General features: G+C 52.5%; 1 protein-coding gene across 6 annotated transcripts in view; it reads right to left on the reverse strand.

Moving 5' to 3' along the window:
* KDM2B (lysine demethylase 2B) overlaps positions 1 to 15,980 on the reverse strand; it is a 121,548-nt gene that overhangs the window by 68,437 nt on the left and 37,131 nt on the right. For 4 of the 6 annotated variants that reach the window (XM_082853526.1, XM_082853521.1, XM_082853522.1 and 1 more), the window contains 4 exons: positions 15,742 to 15,835; positions 14,546 to 14,699; positions 7,387 to 7,502; positions 1,568 to 1,694 (listed from right to left, as the gene is read on the reverse strand). In XM_082853526.1, the coding sequence (XP_082709652.1) occupies positions 1,568 to 1,694; positions 7,387 to 7,502; positions 14,546 to 14,699; positions 15,742 to 15,835 (491 nt within the window). Of the gene's footprint in view, positions 1 to 1,567; positions 1,695 to 3,879; positions 4,783 to 7,386; positions 7,503 to 14,545; positions 14,700 to 15,741; positions 15,836 to 15,980 lie in introns of those variants that run through there. The other 2 variants (XM_082853524.1, XM_082853525.1) reach the window with 2 other exon arrangements.

Raw genomic sequence — 15,980 nt, forward strand, 5'->3', positions numbered from 1 at the left:
GTGAATTGTATGATATATAAACTATATCCCAAGAATGCTGTTTCAAAATATAGGCAAAGAATACTTCCCCTGAAGGCTTGTAGTGAAGATTAAATAAGGCATCACAGAGCACAGTTCCTGGCACACAACTAGCACTCAAAAAAAGTGAGATGTCTCCCAAACGTCCCCCCTTCTCTTTGGCAGATGGACTGGAGAGGCAGGGGGAAACAGCGGCAAGAAAATTTAAGAAAAAAGTGGGCACCAATGACCCAAGCATTGCCTCAACATTTCCTCTCTGGCCTGGAATGAAATCGGGAACTTTCTTCTATGGCCCTAAATTTCGAAATGAGAGAAGTGACCCTCAGTTTCCTGGTCCTGGGGACTGCCACAAAATCAAGCCTCTGGTCCCCACGGGAACGGGTAGCTACTGCAACAACAGAGGTTGTCACACTACTTCACAGTCATTTCCCATCTCCTACCGGCTGGAAACTTCAGAAGAGCCAGCTGTAGGATTTTGGTATTTTTCAACGCCTGAATCATCTAACAGGAATGAAACTCACAAGAGAACCACCCCCATCCCACCCCACCCCCAGCCAACAGAACTGAATTTCCAGGAGGTACTCCCCAGTAAAGACCCCAGGAGAAACATTTCCCCATCACATGTCTGCCCTGAAACCCCTAAAGTCAGGAGGGGAGTCAACGGAAGGAAGGAAGAGGCTTAGAGTGAGAAAAAAAAAAAAGAATCTAAAACTCTTGGAGATTGCAGGAAAAATCGTGCAGACCCTAACGGAGGCAGACCAGTCACGTTTTTCTATCCCATGATGAGAAAGATGCAGTGAATGAGGCACCGTGACTCTAGCATCCAGGAAAACTCTTCGGCAGTAACAGCGCAGAGGCAGAGGGGAAGAAGCATGTTCTTCCTACAGATCGCTCTTCGGGGCTGTCACAGCTAGATGTAACTTTAGGGCAGGTGCCTGTGAGTCAAGACTCAAGGACTGAGCCATTTTGGGGGGGTGATGTCCCTTTAAGTAATGGCAGCAGGGCAGGGCGTTGCAGCTGTGGCTTATAAACGCTCTCTCCCTGCCTCTGTCAAAACCACCCACTGCTCTGCCAAGCTTGCATCCCCAGCCCTGGTCACCCCTCCCTCTGGCTTATCGCTGGCCTGGGTTTTGAGGGACTGGCTGCATCTCTTAGGCCTGCTTCTATATAGACAAAAACCTAACCCCCAACACAGGGAGAAAAAAGAATCAGCTGGTGTCCAGGGAGAGATTCAAAAGAAGAACCAGGATTCTTTGCTCTGTAGGGAGCCTGTCTCAGCAACCATGCCCAGGACTGGCCCCACCCCACATCTGCATAGTCAACTAGCAAGACCTGGGGGCCCCCAAGATGACTCTGTTGGGGTCACAATTTCCTTCTCTTGGACTCTGTATTCCAAGTGGGAAACTGACAAGGATGGCTTCCCCTCCCCTCCTCAAGGATCTCTAGGAATCTGCTGACACTCAGGCTCAAAATAATTCCCAGAACCAGAAAAGAATTATTCCTGCCCCAGCTGAGCCATCGAGGCGGTCGGACTGCAAGACTCACTCACCAATAAGCATTGATTCTCTCTGGTATTCCTGAGTGAGGTAGGACCGCTGGGTCACACAGTACACGTATCTCTCCAAGACATACCAGCACATCTCATAGTAGAAGGGGTAACGGAATTTGGGCTGCACCTGAAAGCAAAGATCCAGGTGCACAGGTCAGTTTCTGGACGGCAGAGGGGAAAGGAGGGAGAGAACGGCACTGGGGTTGGGGGAGGGGAAAGTTCCTGGGGGTGGGAGTTATTTTCATAATCTTAGCAAGAGCACAAATGATGGGAAGGAAAAATGGGGGGTGGGCTGGAGGGAAGTGCTGGAAGGGGCAAGATACCAGCATGCACAAATGAGGAGGAAGAGCGGGTGAAGAGGCCTATGTAAGAGCATCATTTCAAAGGTCCCTGAGCTTTGCACAGGGAAAGCTGTACGGGGTCCACTTTGTGCTTCTGTGAGATGCAGAGAAAAAGAGTTGTCCCCTGACCTGCTGACAGAGGGTGCAGTAACTGCGGATGCGAGCCCCTGCCTGATTCTAGCTACAACAGGTACAGGCTCCTTGCTGGTTCTCCAAAATTCTTGCATTGACTCTACTACCCCTCCCTCCCACCTTGAAAAACAGAAATCAAACCCCAAACCTTACCCATTTGCAGAGACAGGCAGTCAAGCATATCCAGTACCCAAAGAGGGAGGCCACAGGAGGCGGACCAATGAGGATGGAGGGGGCGTGGCCTCTCCTACCACAGGGGTGGGGCCTCAGAGGGGTCCACCTCCTGCTCCTCCCCCACAACACCTGGCACTTCCAGCCTGTATCTCCACAGATGACTCCCTCTGACACAAGTTCCTGGTGTGACTCTGGACCATCCTAACACTGGGGAACACAACCCCGGGTCTGGAGCAGCAGTCCAGCTGGAGAACCCCTTTTGGCTGTTTCTTACAGGGGAGGAGGTATAGGTGCAGAGAGCTTTGTGCATCAGAGCTGTGAAAAGGCCCAGCCCCAGGGGGATTCTGATGGGTGGCAGCATGGGGTCTAAACCGATGAGATGGCAGCAAGACATGGGGAGGAAGAAATACCACTGATGGCCCTGGCACAGGAACAGCCTTTCAGAAACTACATCCCGAGCAGGCACGGGTGGTGGGAGGTGGTCCCTGTCTCCCATGTCTGGGCCCTCTTCTGCGAGGCCACACATGGATCCCACATGTCCACACTCACTCCTGGACCCTCTCACCAAGGGTGGGTCTGCCTTGAGGGACCTGTGCAGGAGCCAGATACCCCTCCTCACCTCTCCTGTCCTCCAGGAACTCAGGGAGTTGGATGTCAAGGAAGCACACTATCCCACCTTGCTTTGCTCACAACCAACAGGTGACATTCTACATCTGGGAGGAAGGAGAATTGAATACAAGCTCACCTAGGTGCTCCATCTGCCCTAAGATACTATTTTCCTGTGTCTCTCAGTGCCCACCTGGAAAAGACCCCCACCCTGCCCTCTGAGAGTCTCAGCTCCAATTCCCCATCCACCTCAGGCCCCACTGACTCAGTTTCCAGCTGCGAGGCCTTTTTCCCACACTGGGGGCGCCTCGCGTCTCCCATCTGCGTCCTGGGTCCATTTGACCTCCCTGCCTCTGGTGGATGGTGCGCTTTGCAATGAGATCCTGGCCGCCACATGCTTTTGAGCTCCTCGGGGGGATGCATGGAGTTGGGAACATCATCGAGCGGTTTCCTTGGCTCCAGCTACTTTCCCGAGAACCCCAGTTTTATCGCTGGGAGAGTATTAATCTTTTTCCAGTCATTGAATCAGGGTCCTCCAGAGTTTGAAAAGGAGAAAAAGGCTCTTTGGCCTGAGGCAGACCCTGTCCACCTGTGAAGAGAGTTTGGGAAGGGGGCAGTTCTCAGCCCCACCCCCCACTCCAGAACAAGGGCCAAGCAATTTTGAAACAAATCATCAAAACCTACAGAGCAGGCTGAGGACAGGCAGGCCTGCCTCTTCTCAGACCCTCACTCACATCTCCCGACTTGATTGGTAAAACACTCAAGTTACTTTTGACTTTTCAAATTTGGGAAACCGTCTGAGCCAATCCACCCTGATGGGCACCATGGCGCCTGAGAATCTTTCTAGGTTAGGAAAAAAAAAAAATTTTTTTTTTTTGGCTGTAGTTCAGGAGAGGAAGATAAGTGTCCCCTCATTGTTGCTGAACCCAAGGGAAACCAGCTGGGTGAAAACAAATGCTGATGAAGGAATTCAAATTCTTTTTCGTTTTGTTTTTTTTAATTTTTTTTTTTTTCCAAGAGAGCACCACAGGGAACAAAACTTGCAAAGAATTGACTTACAAACAGGTTGTCGCCTTCCACCCTTCGCCTTCAAAAGGTTTCAGCCACATGCCTGGGAACATTAAACACACGATTGCTCAACATTATTTGTTGACAGCTTCAGAGCCTCATCAAATTGAGTTGTTCACCGAAAGGCAAGGCAGTCAGAAAGCAGGCCATGCTCCCAGCCTGGGGGTGGGTAATCAATCTATCAGTGGGTCTCAAGGGGTCAGTTTGAGTTCCCCAAGGTTCATTTGAGTGGCACCTGGCCTAAGCCCTTCCTCTTGGAGCTGAGTGACCTTAGGAGATCAGAACCAAAGATGTTTTGGTGCATCTACAACTCCCAGGTCTCAAGGACTTGAAAAACTAAAATATCAGGGTGGGTGGGAAGTGTCTTAAAATTTGTTTTTCTCCTGGAAAAAAAAAAAAAGTCAATGGAAGAAAAAAAAAATCCAATGGTAGGGGAAAGGTGAGAGGAAGGGTAAATTATTTGCAATTTCCAAATAGATTCACTGGCTGAGAGGGAATAGGGCATGTTGGCATTACCTTTCCTGAGAAGGCTGCTTTCACTAGAGCCATTAGGGAAAAAAAAAAAAAAAAGATAAATATAAGAGAGATGGCAGTTTAATGATCAATTGGACCATTCCTATCCCTTATCAAGCTAACTGGAGTTAAAAATAGGTAGTGAGAGTTGTCGAGATGTTATCTTCAAATAATAAACATGCAACACAACCATTCTTTGGTGTAGCTCTTCACCCCTCTGCTTATCTTTAGAATGAGAGGGGAAAGATTTAATCTACAAAAGGGGGTCGGGAAATGAAAAACCCCCCAGTCCCAGAATGCCTGCACCTGTGCGTGCTTGCCTTGTGGACAGCAGGGTAAAGTCACCTATCATGCAGCCCAGAAAAATTCAAATCATGAGAGCAAGACATGCTTCCTACACATAGGAGAACACTGGGGTTCCCCTGGTCTCTACGGGGAGGTCCCCCACCTTGGGCCACAAAAGCAAATTATCTTTCTAAAACAAACCCACACCATGGGGCTTAGAGACGGACAGTTTCCTCTGTCCCACCCTCAGCATTTGGTTTCCAAGCAAAGCCATGTTTTAGGACTCTTGAAAAGCTATTTTTAAATGGCCATAACCTTCTTAAGAAAGCTCGCAGGGATATAAAGAATTAAGTTGTAGCGAGCTGACAAGGAGCCCTGGCATTTTATCTGGCTTCCAGTGCTCTCTCTTCCCAGCATCTTTTGTCTGCCTTGGCTCCTAAGACATAAACAATTGGGCCTTGTAGCCAAGCCCTCTCCAAAGACCAGAAATCAAAGCAGATTAAACAGCCTGCCGCTGGTTCCCGCCCAGCCTGCCTGCCCGCCTGCCCCCCGCCCGTCCACCTGCTTCAGGAAACCAGATGGGGTGCCCACTGAGACAACAGGGACAGTGGGCCTTGGGGGAGGGGGAGCTGCCACACTCATCTCCAGGTGGGTGCGATATTCCATGGCAGCTCAGCATGGTGCTCGGGGTTCTACTCCATTACCCTCCCTCCCACCTCCCACAGACAGGGGAGGGGATCCCGGCTCCTAACGGAATGATGGGGCCCAAATCCACTGAGATGTATGATCCAGACTCCCTGGGGGAGGGGGACGGCTGCCAAGTGAGTTGCTGAAGCCTTTAGAAATCCCAGCCTGACTCTGGCTTTCAGGAATTGCCTGGAAAGTTGTGGGCTTGACTTTTTTCTCCTTTTCTATCCCACACCTACTTGTCTGCTCACACACAAACTGGCCCATTCTTCAGGGCTGGCCAAAGAACAGTTGGCCAGAGTCCCAGACAACACTTGACCCAGATGATAAGATGACCACTCATACCCAAATGGTGCCTTTCTCTAGAACGCCACAGGGCAGCATCCCCCAGACCAGGGCAGGGATTGGCCTCCCCGCCAGACCGGGAAAGGGATGGTAGGCAGGCAACAGAAAAGAGAGGCACAAAAATCCACAAAGCAAGACCCAGTCTCCGCGGATCTGGGCATCCCAGCAGCAAACTACCCTATCTGAAGAATGTGCATTTGACCTTGTTAACACACCTACCTGCCCACTGAATATGGTTCAAAGTGGTCCCCAGGAAACTCTTGGAAGAGGTCCCTCAACACTGGGGCTATTAAAAAGGTCAGATGCATACACACTGGCTAAGACTTTGACTCATGTATGTGATTCCATGCAGACCAAGGCCTGGAAACAAGACCAAGAAAGGCATGAACCCTGGGCACAGAGCATCTGCTTCTATGAGATGTTTCCTTAGGGTCCGGGCATGACAACCCTCTCTGGGAAAAAAGTCAACTCCAAGGCAAAGCCCAAGAAGGCCAGGTGTGGTCTATCCATACAATGGAATATGATTAAGCCATAAAAAGGAACAAAGCACTGACAAATACCACAACGTAGATGAACTTGAAGACACGATGTTAAGTGAAAGAAGCCAGACCAAAAGGACATTTTATATGATTCTATTTACGTAAAATATCCAGAACAGGCAAGTCCATAGAGACAGAAAGCAGACCAGTGACTGCCAGAGGTTGGGGAGGGGGGAATGGGGAGCGACTGCTACTGAGTATGGGGTTTCTTTTTGGGGTGATGAGAATGTCTTAGAATTAGAAATGATGGCTGCACAACACTGTCAATGTGCTCAATGCCACTGAATTGTGCACTTTGTGTATGTGGATTATATCTCAATTAAAAAAAAAGAAAGAGAGAAGAAATATTTGAAGAACTATAAGAGAAAAGAAGAAGTAGGCCCTGTTTGCGCCAGTTTCCCACTCTCAGACCTGTCTCAAATGCCTGGGGACGCTGGGTCAAGTTCCAGCAAGGAAGAGCCAGTGCTTTTCAGAGGAACCTCATGGAATGGAACAGAGCATGGCAGAGCGCCCATTGTCAGGAATCTGAGCCTTGGCCCCTGCTCCTAGGGCCTGGGGCTGGGGGTGGGATGCAGTGTCTGAGAAACCATCAAGGAGAAAAGGGGACCGCCCCCCTGCCAGCCACAAGCAGACATTGAGGCAGAACTCAGATAGTCCCTGGGGGACTCACAGACACTGGCTTCCTCGGGGTCCTACATCACATCTGGGGCCCCCACATGGTCAAGACCTGACCTACCTTCCAAGGTCCAGCCCTCCGCCCCCCGCTCCAAACCACCACCACAACAACCATGAAATCCCCCCACTCCCTCACATCCCTTCATACACGTGGGAAGAAGGAAGAGGCACGGTTCCTGACATCTCACGGTGCCTTCTCAAGAGATACTTCCTCTTCAACAGGGGGTTTCAGCTGTCACCAGCCTGGAGGTGAACAGAAACTCCCGGGGCTCTGGGTGGGGCTCTCGCGGGCACCCCCTGCCCTGCAGAACCAGGACCAAGACCCAGCTTGAGGCAGGGAGCAGGAGGGACAAGGGACCAGGAAGGACTTCGGAATGACCGTCCCATGCGCCCCAAGCACCAGGCAGAGCTCGGGGGCCGGTGTGGCCACGAGAAGAAAAGGAAGCCGCCTCACCCGCGTTCTGTCCTCGATCTCGTAGATCCGCAGCTGCATGGGCACGTTGAAGCTGTGCAGAATGTTTCCGCCGAACACCAGAGAGTCTACGGGGGTGTAGACTGCATGGATCCAGCCTGGGGTGGGGAGGGCACAGAGAGGGTCAGCCACTGGCCCTTTGGGGGCCCCCATTATGCCCACATGCAGGAGGGCGCAGGAGGCCCAGGTGAGCACCCAGGGCCAGAGGGAGGATGCTCGGGCTGCCTGACGCAGAGGGCTGAGGTCCTGGCTGGCCTAGAGGACCCAGACCCGCATCCCCCCTGACTGCTGCTGGCAGTGACCCCTGGCTAGCTCAAATCGGTCCTGGGCAGCTGCAGACCAACCCCCTTGTCCCGAACACCTTGGTGATGAAGTGTTACAATGGACCTGGCTGCAGCAGCCAACAGAGAGGCAGGCCCTGTCCCTCTCCCCTGCAGGCCAGGGAGCTGAAAACCCCTCACTCAGGCTACTCATATGTCCTTAAGCCTTTTCCTCATCATCCCAGCGACCGTCCATCTCAGGAGGTGTCAAGGATTGCTCGGGGCCACCACTAAGGGTCGTGACATCCCGCCAGAACCCAGATGCCCCCTCTGCCCAAAGCCACCCCCTGCCATCAAAATCCTCCAAGGCCCATTTCCAGGCGCTCTCCTCTGCCCCATGACACCTGCAGAAGCTCTGCTCCTGCTCTGCCCCTGCTCTGCCCCAAGTCTCTCTCCTGCTGACTGCAGCTTATGAGCACCTTGGGGCACGGCTTTTTCATCTCCCTGAGCTCCTGGCCGAAGGCTGGCACTGCAATCATGAGAAGGATACCCGAGGACTACCTCTGTGCCAGGCACTGGCCTGACGGCTTTACAGGACTCCTCTCATTTAATCTTCACAAGATCCCTCCAAGGTACACGCGACATTCACCCCCAAACTACGGACGAGAAGGCTGAGCCACAGAAAAGTGAAGTCACTTATGAGGACTGGGACCCAGGGAGTTGGCCTCCGCTTGGTCCATGAAGGCTAGAGACAAAGCAAGCCGCTTGATTCCTTCAACGATGGACTGAAGGTGTGTCCAGTGCTCAACAGTCCTCCATGCAGCTCCTGGCTACCATACTGGACAGTGCAGAGTGAGGGGAGGGGTGGCATTATAACCCACCCCCATTTACAGATGCTGAAACCGAGGCTCCGAGAAGGAAGTCACTTGCTGAATGATGTCACAGCAGGTGAGTGACAGCGGCTCCATTTTTAACCGCCATGCTGCACTGCTGCTACATCACAGGCTTATTAGCACAGGCCTGGGAGTCCCGGGAGACAGGCCTGCGAACACGGAGGGGAGGCAAAAAGGGAACCAAGAAAGACAGAAGCGAAGACAAGGACAGGCAGAGGCCAAGGGACTCACGGTGAAAGACAGAGGGTCAGCAGAGGGGAAAGGGGACAGACAGGGGCAACCTGAGATCCCAAGCCTTCTACACAACGCTGAGGCTAATTCATTCGCTCGGAGGCAAAGTATAGAGGCCTCCCCGCCCACGCCGAGCGGGAGCAGTTCCAGCCTCTTTCCTCGGTGAGCCGAACACGCCAGCCCTGAGTCACGGGCAGCCACGGGTGGTCACGGCTGCCGAGAGCCGGGCTGCCACCTGGGAAGAGAGCTCGGAGGCTGCGAGGCCACTGCTGGCATCTGTGTCAACACTCTGGGCGGCGGGCCCTCCCCTGCTGGGGACGATCGGTGGGACAGAGCTGGTGGTGCTCAGGGGAGGGCAGGGGCAACCCGCCAGCCAGGAGCACAGGAGCGAAGGCTTTATGTAACCTGCTTCTGCGGTTACCCGCCCACAGCTCTGGCCACCGCTCTGCCCGCCAGGTGTGCCCTTGCGGAGCTACCTGGGCTCCTTCCCCACCACCTCCCTGCCCCCCCGCCCCGCCCCGTGCAGCAGTGCGGCTGCGCCTCTAAAGTCCCGGTTTCCCGGTTTCCGGGACTTCCCTGGCGATCCAGCGGTTAAGACTCCGCGCCTCCACTGCAGGTGGCACAAGTTCTATCCCTGGTCCAGGAACCAAGATCCTGCAGGCCCCGCAGCGAGGACAAAAAAAACCAAGTCCCGTTTTCCACATCTGCTTCAGCCTCTCCGCCTCAGCTGTGTACCAGCTGATATTCTCAACTGTACATTTTTTTTTGTTTCTACCAAGCGGAGCCACACTGTCTATTACTATTGTTGTTACCACCATCAGCATTATTCAAGCAACATTTCCAAGACTGGGACCTAGGACAGCCGGGTTTCAAGCACATGCTCATGGTGGGGTGAAGTCTGAATGAGACAAAGGTTCCTGGGTCCCTTTCCTACGCTCCTCGCATGCCCACCTAATGCCCATGAACGCCCACGTCCGGGGGCCCGGGTTGGAGACTGTCCCCAGTGCTGACTCGCCACGTGGCCTGGGGCACCTGCCGGTCCCCTCTCCTGGCCTCCACGTGCCCGTGTGAAATGAAGAAGACCACTGCTTCCCTTGTAAGAACTCAAACCATGTAAGCAACTGCCGCTGATATTCGTCGTAGTCCCGTCCATCACAAGGGCTTTGGAAAGAACGGCACCCTCGAGAATCTGCATTCATCAGCCCCGGACTCTCCCTTCTGGAAACGCAGACTCACTTGACTTACATCTATTCCCCTGATGTGAGAGGTGCTGTTGCAAGGAGAGGGGCAGGGAATCTGTACTGACATTCCAGGGGTTCTAGAAGCTTCTCTCCACTCTCCTCTCCTCCCCAGGCCAGTGCCTCGCAGGTAGGTCAGGCAGCCTGGCCTGGATTAGAGTCACTGCCCAGCCCCTGCCCCCAGCCCTCCTCACATCCGCTCCGTTACTTAAACGCTTGCTTCTAGGACTTCCCTAGTGGTGCAGTGGTTAAGACTCAGCGCTTCCACCGCAGGGGGCGCTGGTTCCATTCCTGGTCGGGGAACTAAGATCCCACATGCAGTGCAGTGCGGCCAAAAAAATTTAAAAATTAAAAAAAAATAAAAAGATTTAAAAAAACAGTTTTTTAAATAAACAATTGCCTCCGGAAGAACCAGGGAGTGGACATAAAGCATTCAGAAGCCCCATCTGAATCCACCCTCCCGATACTCGTTCATTGCATCCCAGGAAGCACGAGAGAGCAAGTTTTCCCAGACTGGTGACTGCACCGAGGATGCTGGCATCTGCCTCCTGCTTCCAGGCCAGAGTCTCCAACAACATGAAGGCGACAACAGAGGCTATCAGGCCACGCGACAAGGGACAGATCCAGCCACGAAAGGAAATCAGGCGACCCACAAAACCAACTGACGGGTATTCTCTGGGACATGAAGGGCCGAGAAGGCCGCGGGGGCACATGGTGTCTGACCCACAGCCCAAACGCTCAGGGTTCGGAATGAAAAGTCCCCTGACCCACATTTGTGTGGCTGCTGCAGGGATAAACCCAAAGGTCCCAGAACTCAGGGGTGCCTCACAGAGGCCCACGGCCCTCAGGAGCATCCACGAACTCCCTGTGCTGGCCCAGGCCCAGGGCTGGGTACTGTGGCTGCCAGGATGAAGCCAGGATGGCCTCTCCTCTCTGGGACCTCATAGCTGGTACCAGGGGCCCAAACTGCCAGGCCACAGGCTGCATCAGACCCAGGGGCATGTACAGTTTGACCCACCTGTGTTATCAAAATGGGGAAATTTCGGGCTTCCCTGGTGGCGCAGTGGTTAAGAATCTGCCTGCCAATGCAGGGGACACGGGTTCGAGCCCTGGTCCGAGAAGATCCCACATGCCGCGGGGCAACTAAGCCTGTGCACCACAACTACTGAGCCAGCGAGCCACAACTACTGATCCCATGTGCTGCAACTACTGAACCCCATGTGCCTAGAGCCCATGCTCTGCAACAAGAGAAGCCACCGCAATGAGAAGCCCGTGCACCGCAACAAACTGTAGCCCCTGCTCGCCGCAACTAGAGAAAGCCTGCGCACAGCCACAAAGACCCAATGTGGCCAAAAACAAAAACAAAACAATAAATAAAGTTTAAAAAAAAATGGGGAAATTTCACAAGGCTATCTGAAGTGCTTTCCTCTCCAGAAAAATGAGAAGCTGGGCCCACCAGGCCCTCCAGCCCTAACTGGCTGGAGCCGAGCAGCAATTCCCCAGTTTCCCAGAGCACCTCCACCTCAGCCTGCTTCACTGCCAGCCCGTCTCTGCTCTGTACCCATTTCACAGATAGATCATCTCAGGTCCAAGAGATCAGGTCCTATTTATACTGTTAAATAGCTAGGAGTTACTGTTTCTCAGACTTGCCCAAGGCCTGAAGAACCACCACCTCTGAAGCATAGCTAGCACCCAACCCCTTCACCCTCAGACAAAAGAAGAAAAAGATAAACCAAGTCTCACAAAGATACTGTGACACTTAAAATCTTCCTAACCCAATGGCATCCACGAGCTTTCACAGAGCTGATGGGGAAGCTTGAGGCCAGCGTGAGGTAGGGCACATCTAAGGTCACACTGTGGAGGTGAAAACCCAGATCAGAGGTGGGAAATACCAGAATTAGATTCTCCACTTTCCACACCCAAAAGCTCATGTGCAGTGGCGGGATTCCCCAAGGCTCTCTCCCCAAAGCCACATCCCAGCTACCACAAATCTCAGATGTGTGTCTGGTTCAGAGGGTGTGAGGACCCAAGATGCTCAGCTAGTTCAGTGACTCCAAAACTCTGGTCCTTTATTTTTCACTGGTTGACAACAAAATAAGAAAAATGAAGATGGCATAGATTCTCATAAACGCAAACCCATCAAATTTCAAGTAGTGACTGTCCTTTATTCTGGAATTATGTACTCCCATCTTTTTTAGTGTCAGAATAGTCCTCCTTTCATGAAACATCAGCAAAAGTAGCTGACAGGTTGTTTTTTTAAATTAGTGCCCATATTTAGCAAAATTACAAGATAATAACATTGATATCAGTTCCCACCTTTTTTTTTTTTAACTTCATGAAATCAATGTCTGGGAACCACATGTACACCCTGCCCTTGAGAAGGTGACAAATTCCAACTGTCCCTTTTTTGCTTCCCAAAATCCAGGAAAAAAATCCTGGTGTCTCACTCAAGACTGTTAGGGCCAAAAGTCTTTGCTGAATTCTAAATAGACTCCTACCAGCTGCAGTTCAAATCCACGTCCCCTCTTCCTGCCTTCAACACACAGTCACACCCCTGCTGGGGCTTAGATGCTGCTTCTTGAGACCTTTTCCAGCTTGCTTAAGGCACCAAAATGAACACCCTTCCCATCCCAGATCGGGGGAAAGCAATGGGCCACCTCTCGGTTCTGAAAAAGGCCCTGCGAGAAAAACGCCTGTCCTCCCAGGGAGGCTAAGGAGGCCTGCACTCAGGGGACAGAGTTGGGAGGGAGCCTGAGGATCCCAGAGTTCAGCCTCACCCTGCCCCCACTGTAGAGATGGGACAGTTGAGGCCCAGAGAGGGGAAGAGATCAGCCCAAAGTCACAAAGACGGCAGCAAGGCCAAGCGCACGCCAGCCTCCCTTTGAATCTACCAGGGCCAATCTTCCCACACCTGCAGTGGCCTTGAACATGCTGCAGGATACCACCTCCTTCCAGGCTGTGCTCCATAAATGCTGTCCACCAACTACAATTCCGTCCTGTCCCAAGCAGCAGTCCCTCCCCTCCCGGGGTCAAGCAGCTCCAAGGATGCACCTGGGGCCCTGAAAACAAAGTCACCCCCACTAAACCCCGCCACCTCCAAATCCCAAACTTCCCTAATAGTGAAATCTCTGCCCAACTTTCTAGAAGAGCCCGCGTGTGCAGGTCCCATCCCCATGGTGGGAACTGCTACCACAACCGCTCCCCCTTCAGTTGACACTGACTTGATGTCCAGACCCAAGGCCAACTCCAGTCCAACTTAAGTGTGACCAGTTTCTCCATCCAATGGATCTTAGTGGCCTCAAAGGAGGCCTTGGACCCTAAGATCCAAGCTTCCACTCAGTGGCAATTTCCCTGCAGGCTCCTTGGCATATGGCCTCTACTTGTGTACCTCCAGTGACGGGGAGCTCAGTGCCTAGCAGAGCAACTCATTCCAATACCACTTGGCTATACCTTGTCTTCCAAGATATGATCCTTCAACTGGCCGATGGCCATTACCATACACCTTCACTTCCTGGGTAAAACAACCCAATTCCTCCTTCAAATTCACCTCACCTGATGTGGTATCCAGACTCTTCTCTCTCTCGAGGTTGACTTACCCATGAGGGTAAGTCATTACAACCCACGAGGAACACAGTCTCCTACATGTGGCCTGACCCTCTCACTCTATACAGTGGGACTGTCACCTCCCTCATGCTGGGTAAAACACTTCCACTGAAATGCAGCCTAAGATTCCCAGGTCATCTGCCACATCCACTAGTGACTCAGCCTGTAACTGGCCAAAAGCCCTCAGCCCATCTCCCAGGAGCTGTAGGCAAATAGGTCTCGGTTCACTCAGTCCTCACTACCACCCTGGGAAGTCTTCCATTTTACAGATGAGAACATTGAGGCACTGAGATTAAGTCATTTCCAGGAAGTCAGGCTTGTAAGCAGCAGAGCAGGAATTTGAATTAGGGCGGGGCTTTCTGGCCCCAGGGCCCATGCTCTTAATTATTGCCCTCTGCTATAGTTGTAGTTAATTTTTTTTTTTTTTTAAAGGGGTGAGTCCAAGTACAGAAATTGACCTTGATCCCAATTACATTTCATCTTGTTCTGCAGGAAGGAAGCTGCCGCTCTGGGCGCATTCCCCTCTACCCTCTTCCCCTGGGCCAACTCCCCCTTCTCCCCTCCCCAGCCATCAGGATAAAGTTGCTCCTCCCCTCCCCACAGGACCACCCTCATCCTCACCCTCAGAAATCTCAGCAGGACATCTTGGAGGAAGGCATTCAAACCTCCCCTGAGGGAGAGCCCTCAGGAGCTTTCTCCCCAAGAGAGAATTCTAGCCCACAGGCAGGAAAAAACAGGTAAGATGTGAGAGGCTATTTTTCCCTGCAGCCTGAGGCCTGCTTCTCTCCTTCTCTCAGGGACTGCCAAGGGCAAGGAGGCCCAGAAAAACCCCATCACTTGGCCTAAACGCCTGGCTGAGGCCACCGGGCCAACAGGAGGCTGCTAAGAGCCCAGCGCCAGCCTCGCGGGAACCTACCGGAAGGGATGAAAAATGTGTAGCCCTGTTTCAGCTCAATTCTTTGGCATCGCTCCACACGGTCTCCCAGGAAGATGTCGCTCTGTTTGCCTGACAGCACCCACTCCTCGTACAGTGCCAAATTGTGCAAGGTTGGAGGAATCAGCCAAAAGATCTTAGAAGGAATAGGAAGCAATCAGTTAAAGATCCAGGCCAAAGTCTCTGATTTCTTCCAGGCTCTGCCACAACCCAGAAGACAGCCCCACCTGCCTGGGAGCAGGGAGGATGGGGGAGGACACATCCCCGGAGACCCTTCCAGGACCAGGCCCAAAGGGTCTCTGGGGTGGCAGAGAAGGCTGTACCGCCCTTCTGGGACACCCCTTGCCCGCCTTTAGAGAATCTCCGTTCCAGCTGAAACACCAGGGTGGGAAGACTTCCTGGACTGAGTGGAACATTCTTTCTCCTGAGCCGTGGGCTTGTCAGGGAGGTGGGGGAAGGAAAAGAAGGGGAATTTCCTAAGTTGTAGGATAAAATGGCCCAATAAATAAAACCAGCTTGTGCTGGCTCTGGAGAAGGAGGAAAAACATCTGGAACCAAGAGGGATGACTTCCTACCCGGAATTTCTTCCAACACATTCGGTTAAGACAAATGCACACGCAGACCCAGAGGAGCAGGGCAGCACACACGTATTCTCAAGGAGCACCCACCTCCATGCAGGGACCCCTACGTCCCCACGTGGACATGCACACAGGAGCAGACACAGCAGGAGCACCCTGAACACATGCCTCACGCCCTTTCTCTGGGTGATGTCTGTCCCTAATGTAAACTGTTCTTGCAGGCAACTGGACTTTTAAGTTAAAAGGTCCCAGTGCTGGAGCTGAAATTACAGCTGCGGGAAATGAAATGCTGGAGGTTCTTGGGAGCCACATCTGGAGTTCTAATCTGGCCCAAGATGCGTAGGACACTGGACTGGGTAAGCAGGTGTGAAAGGGTGACCAGATGTGATGCAAAAGAGTTGACCTTGACCTTGCCCTCCAGAAGAAGACAAGAGGGTGAGGAGTTGACCTTGATCTTTCCCTCCAAAAGAAGACAGAGGGTGAGAAAGTCCTCACAGGGTGGGGTCTGGCTGGAGGCGGGGGCAGAAGCAGAAAGGTGAGCGAGCCCCTCCATGCACAAACAGCCAGGCGTGTACAGAGATGTGAAGAGACTCAACTCACCTTCCCACCCCGGAAAACATGGTACCAAACGGAAGTGCCTCCGAAGTCGATGTGGAAGTCAGTGAAACAACCTTTCACGCTCATCAGACAGTACCTGCAGCACAGAGGCGGGGAAGCAGAAAAACAATTCAATGCCTGAATCACAGGAGGCGAGCAAACAGCTTCAGAGATGCCTGACCTGCTGCCCTTTTATAAACGCTGACACTGGGGAATTTTCTTTTTTTTTAGACCCAAATCTA

This window comes from Leucopleurus acutus, assembly GCF_964270905.1.
Source record: "Leucopleurus acutus genome assembly, chromosome: 13".
NCBI classification, from domain to species: domain Eukaryota; kingdom Metazoa; phylum Chordata; class Mammalia; order Artiodactyla; family Delphinidae; genus Leucopleurus; species Leucopleurus acutus.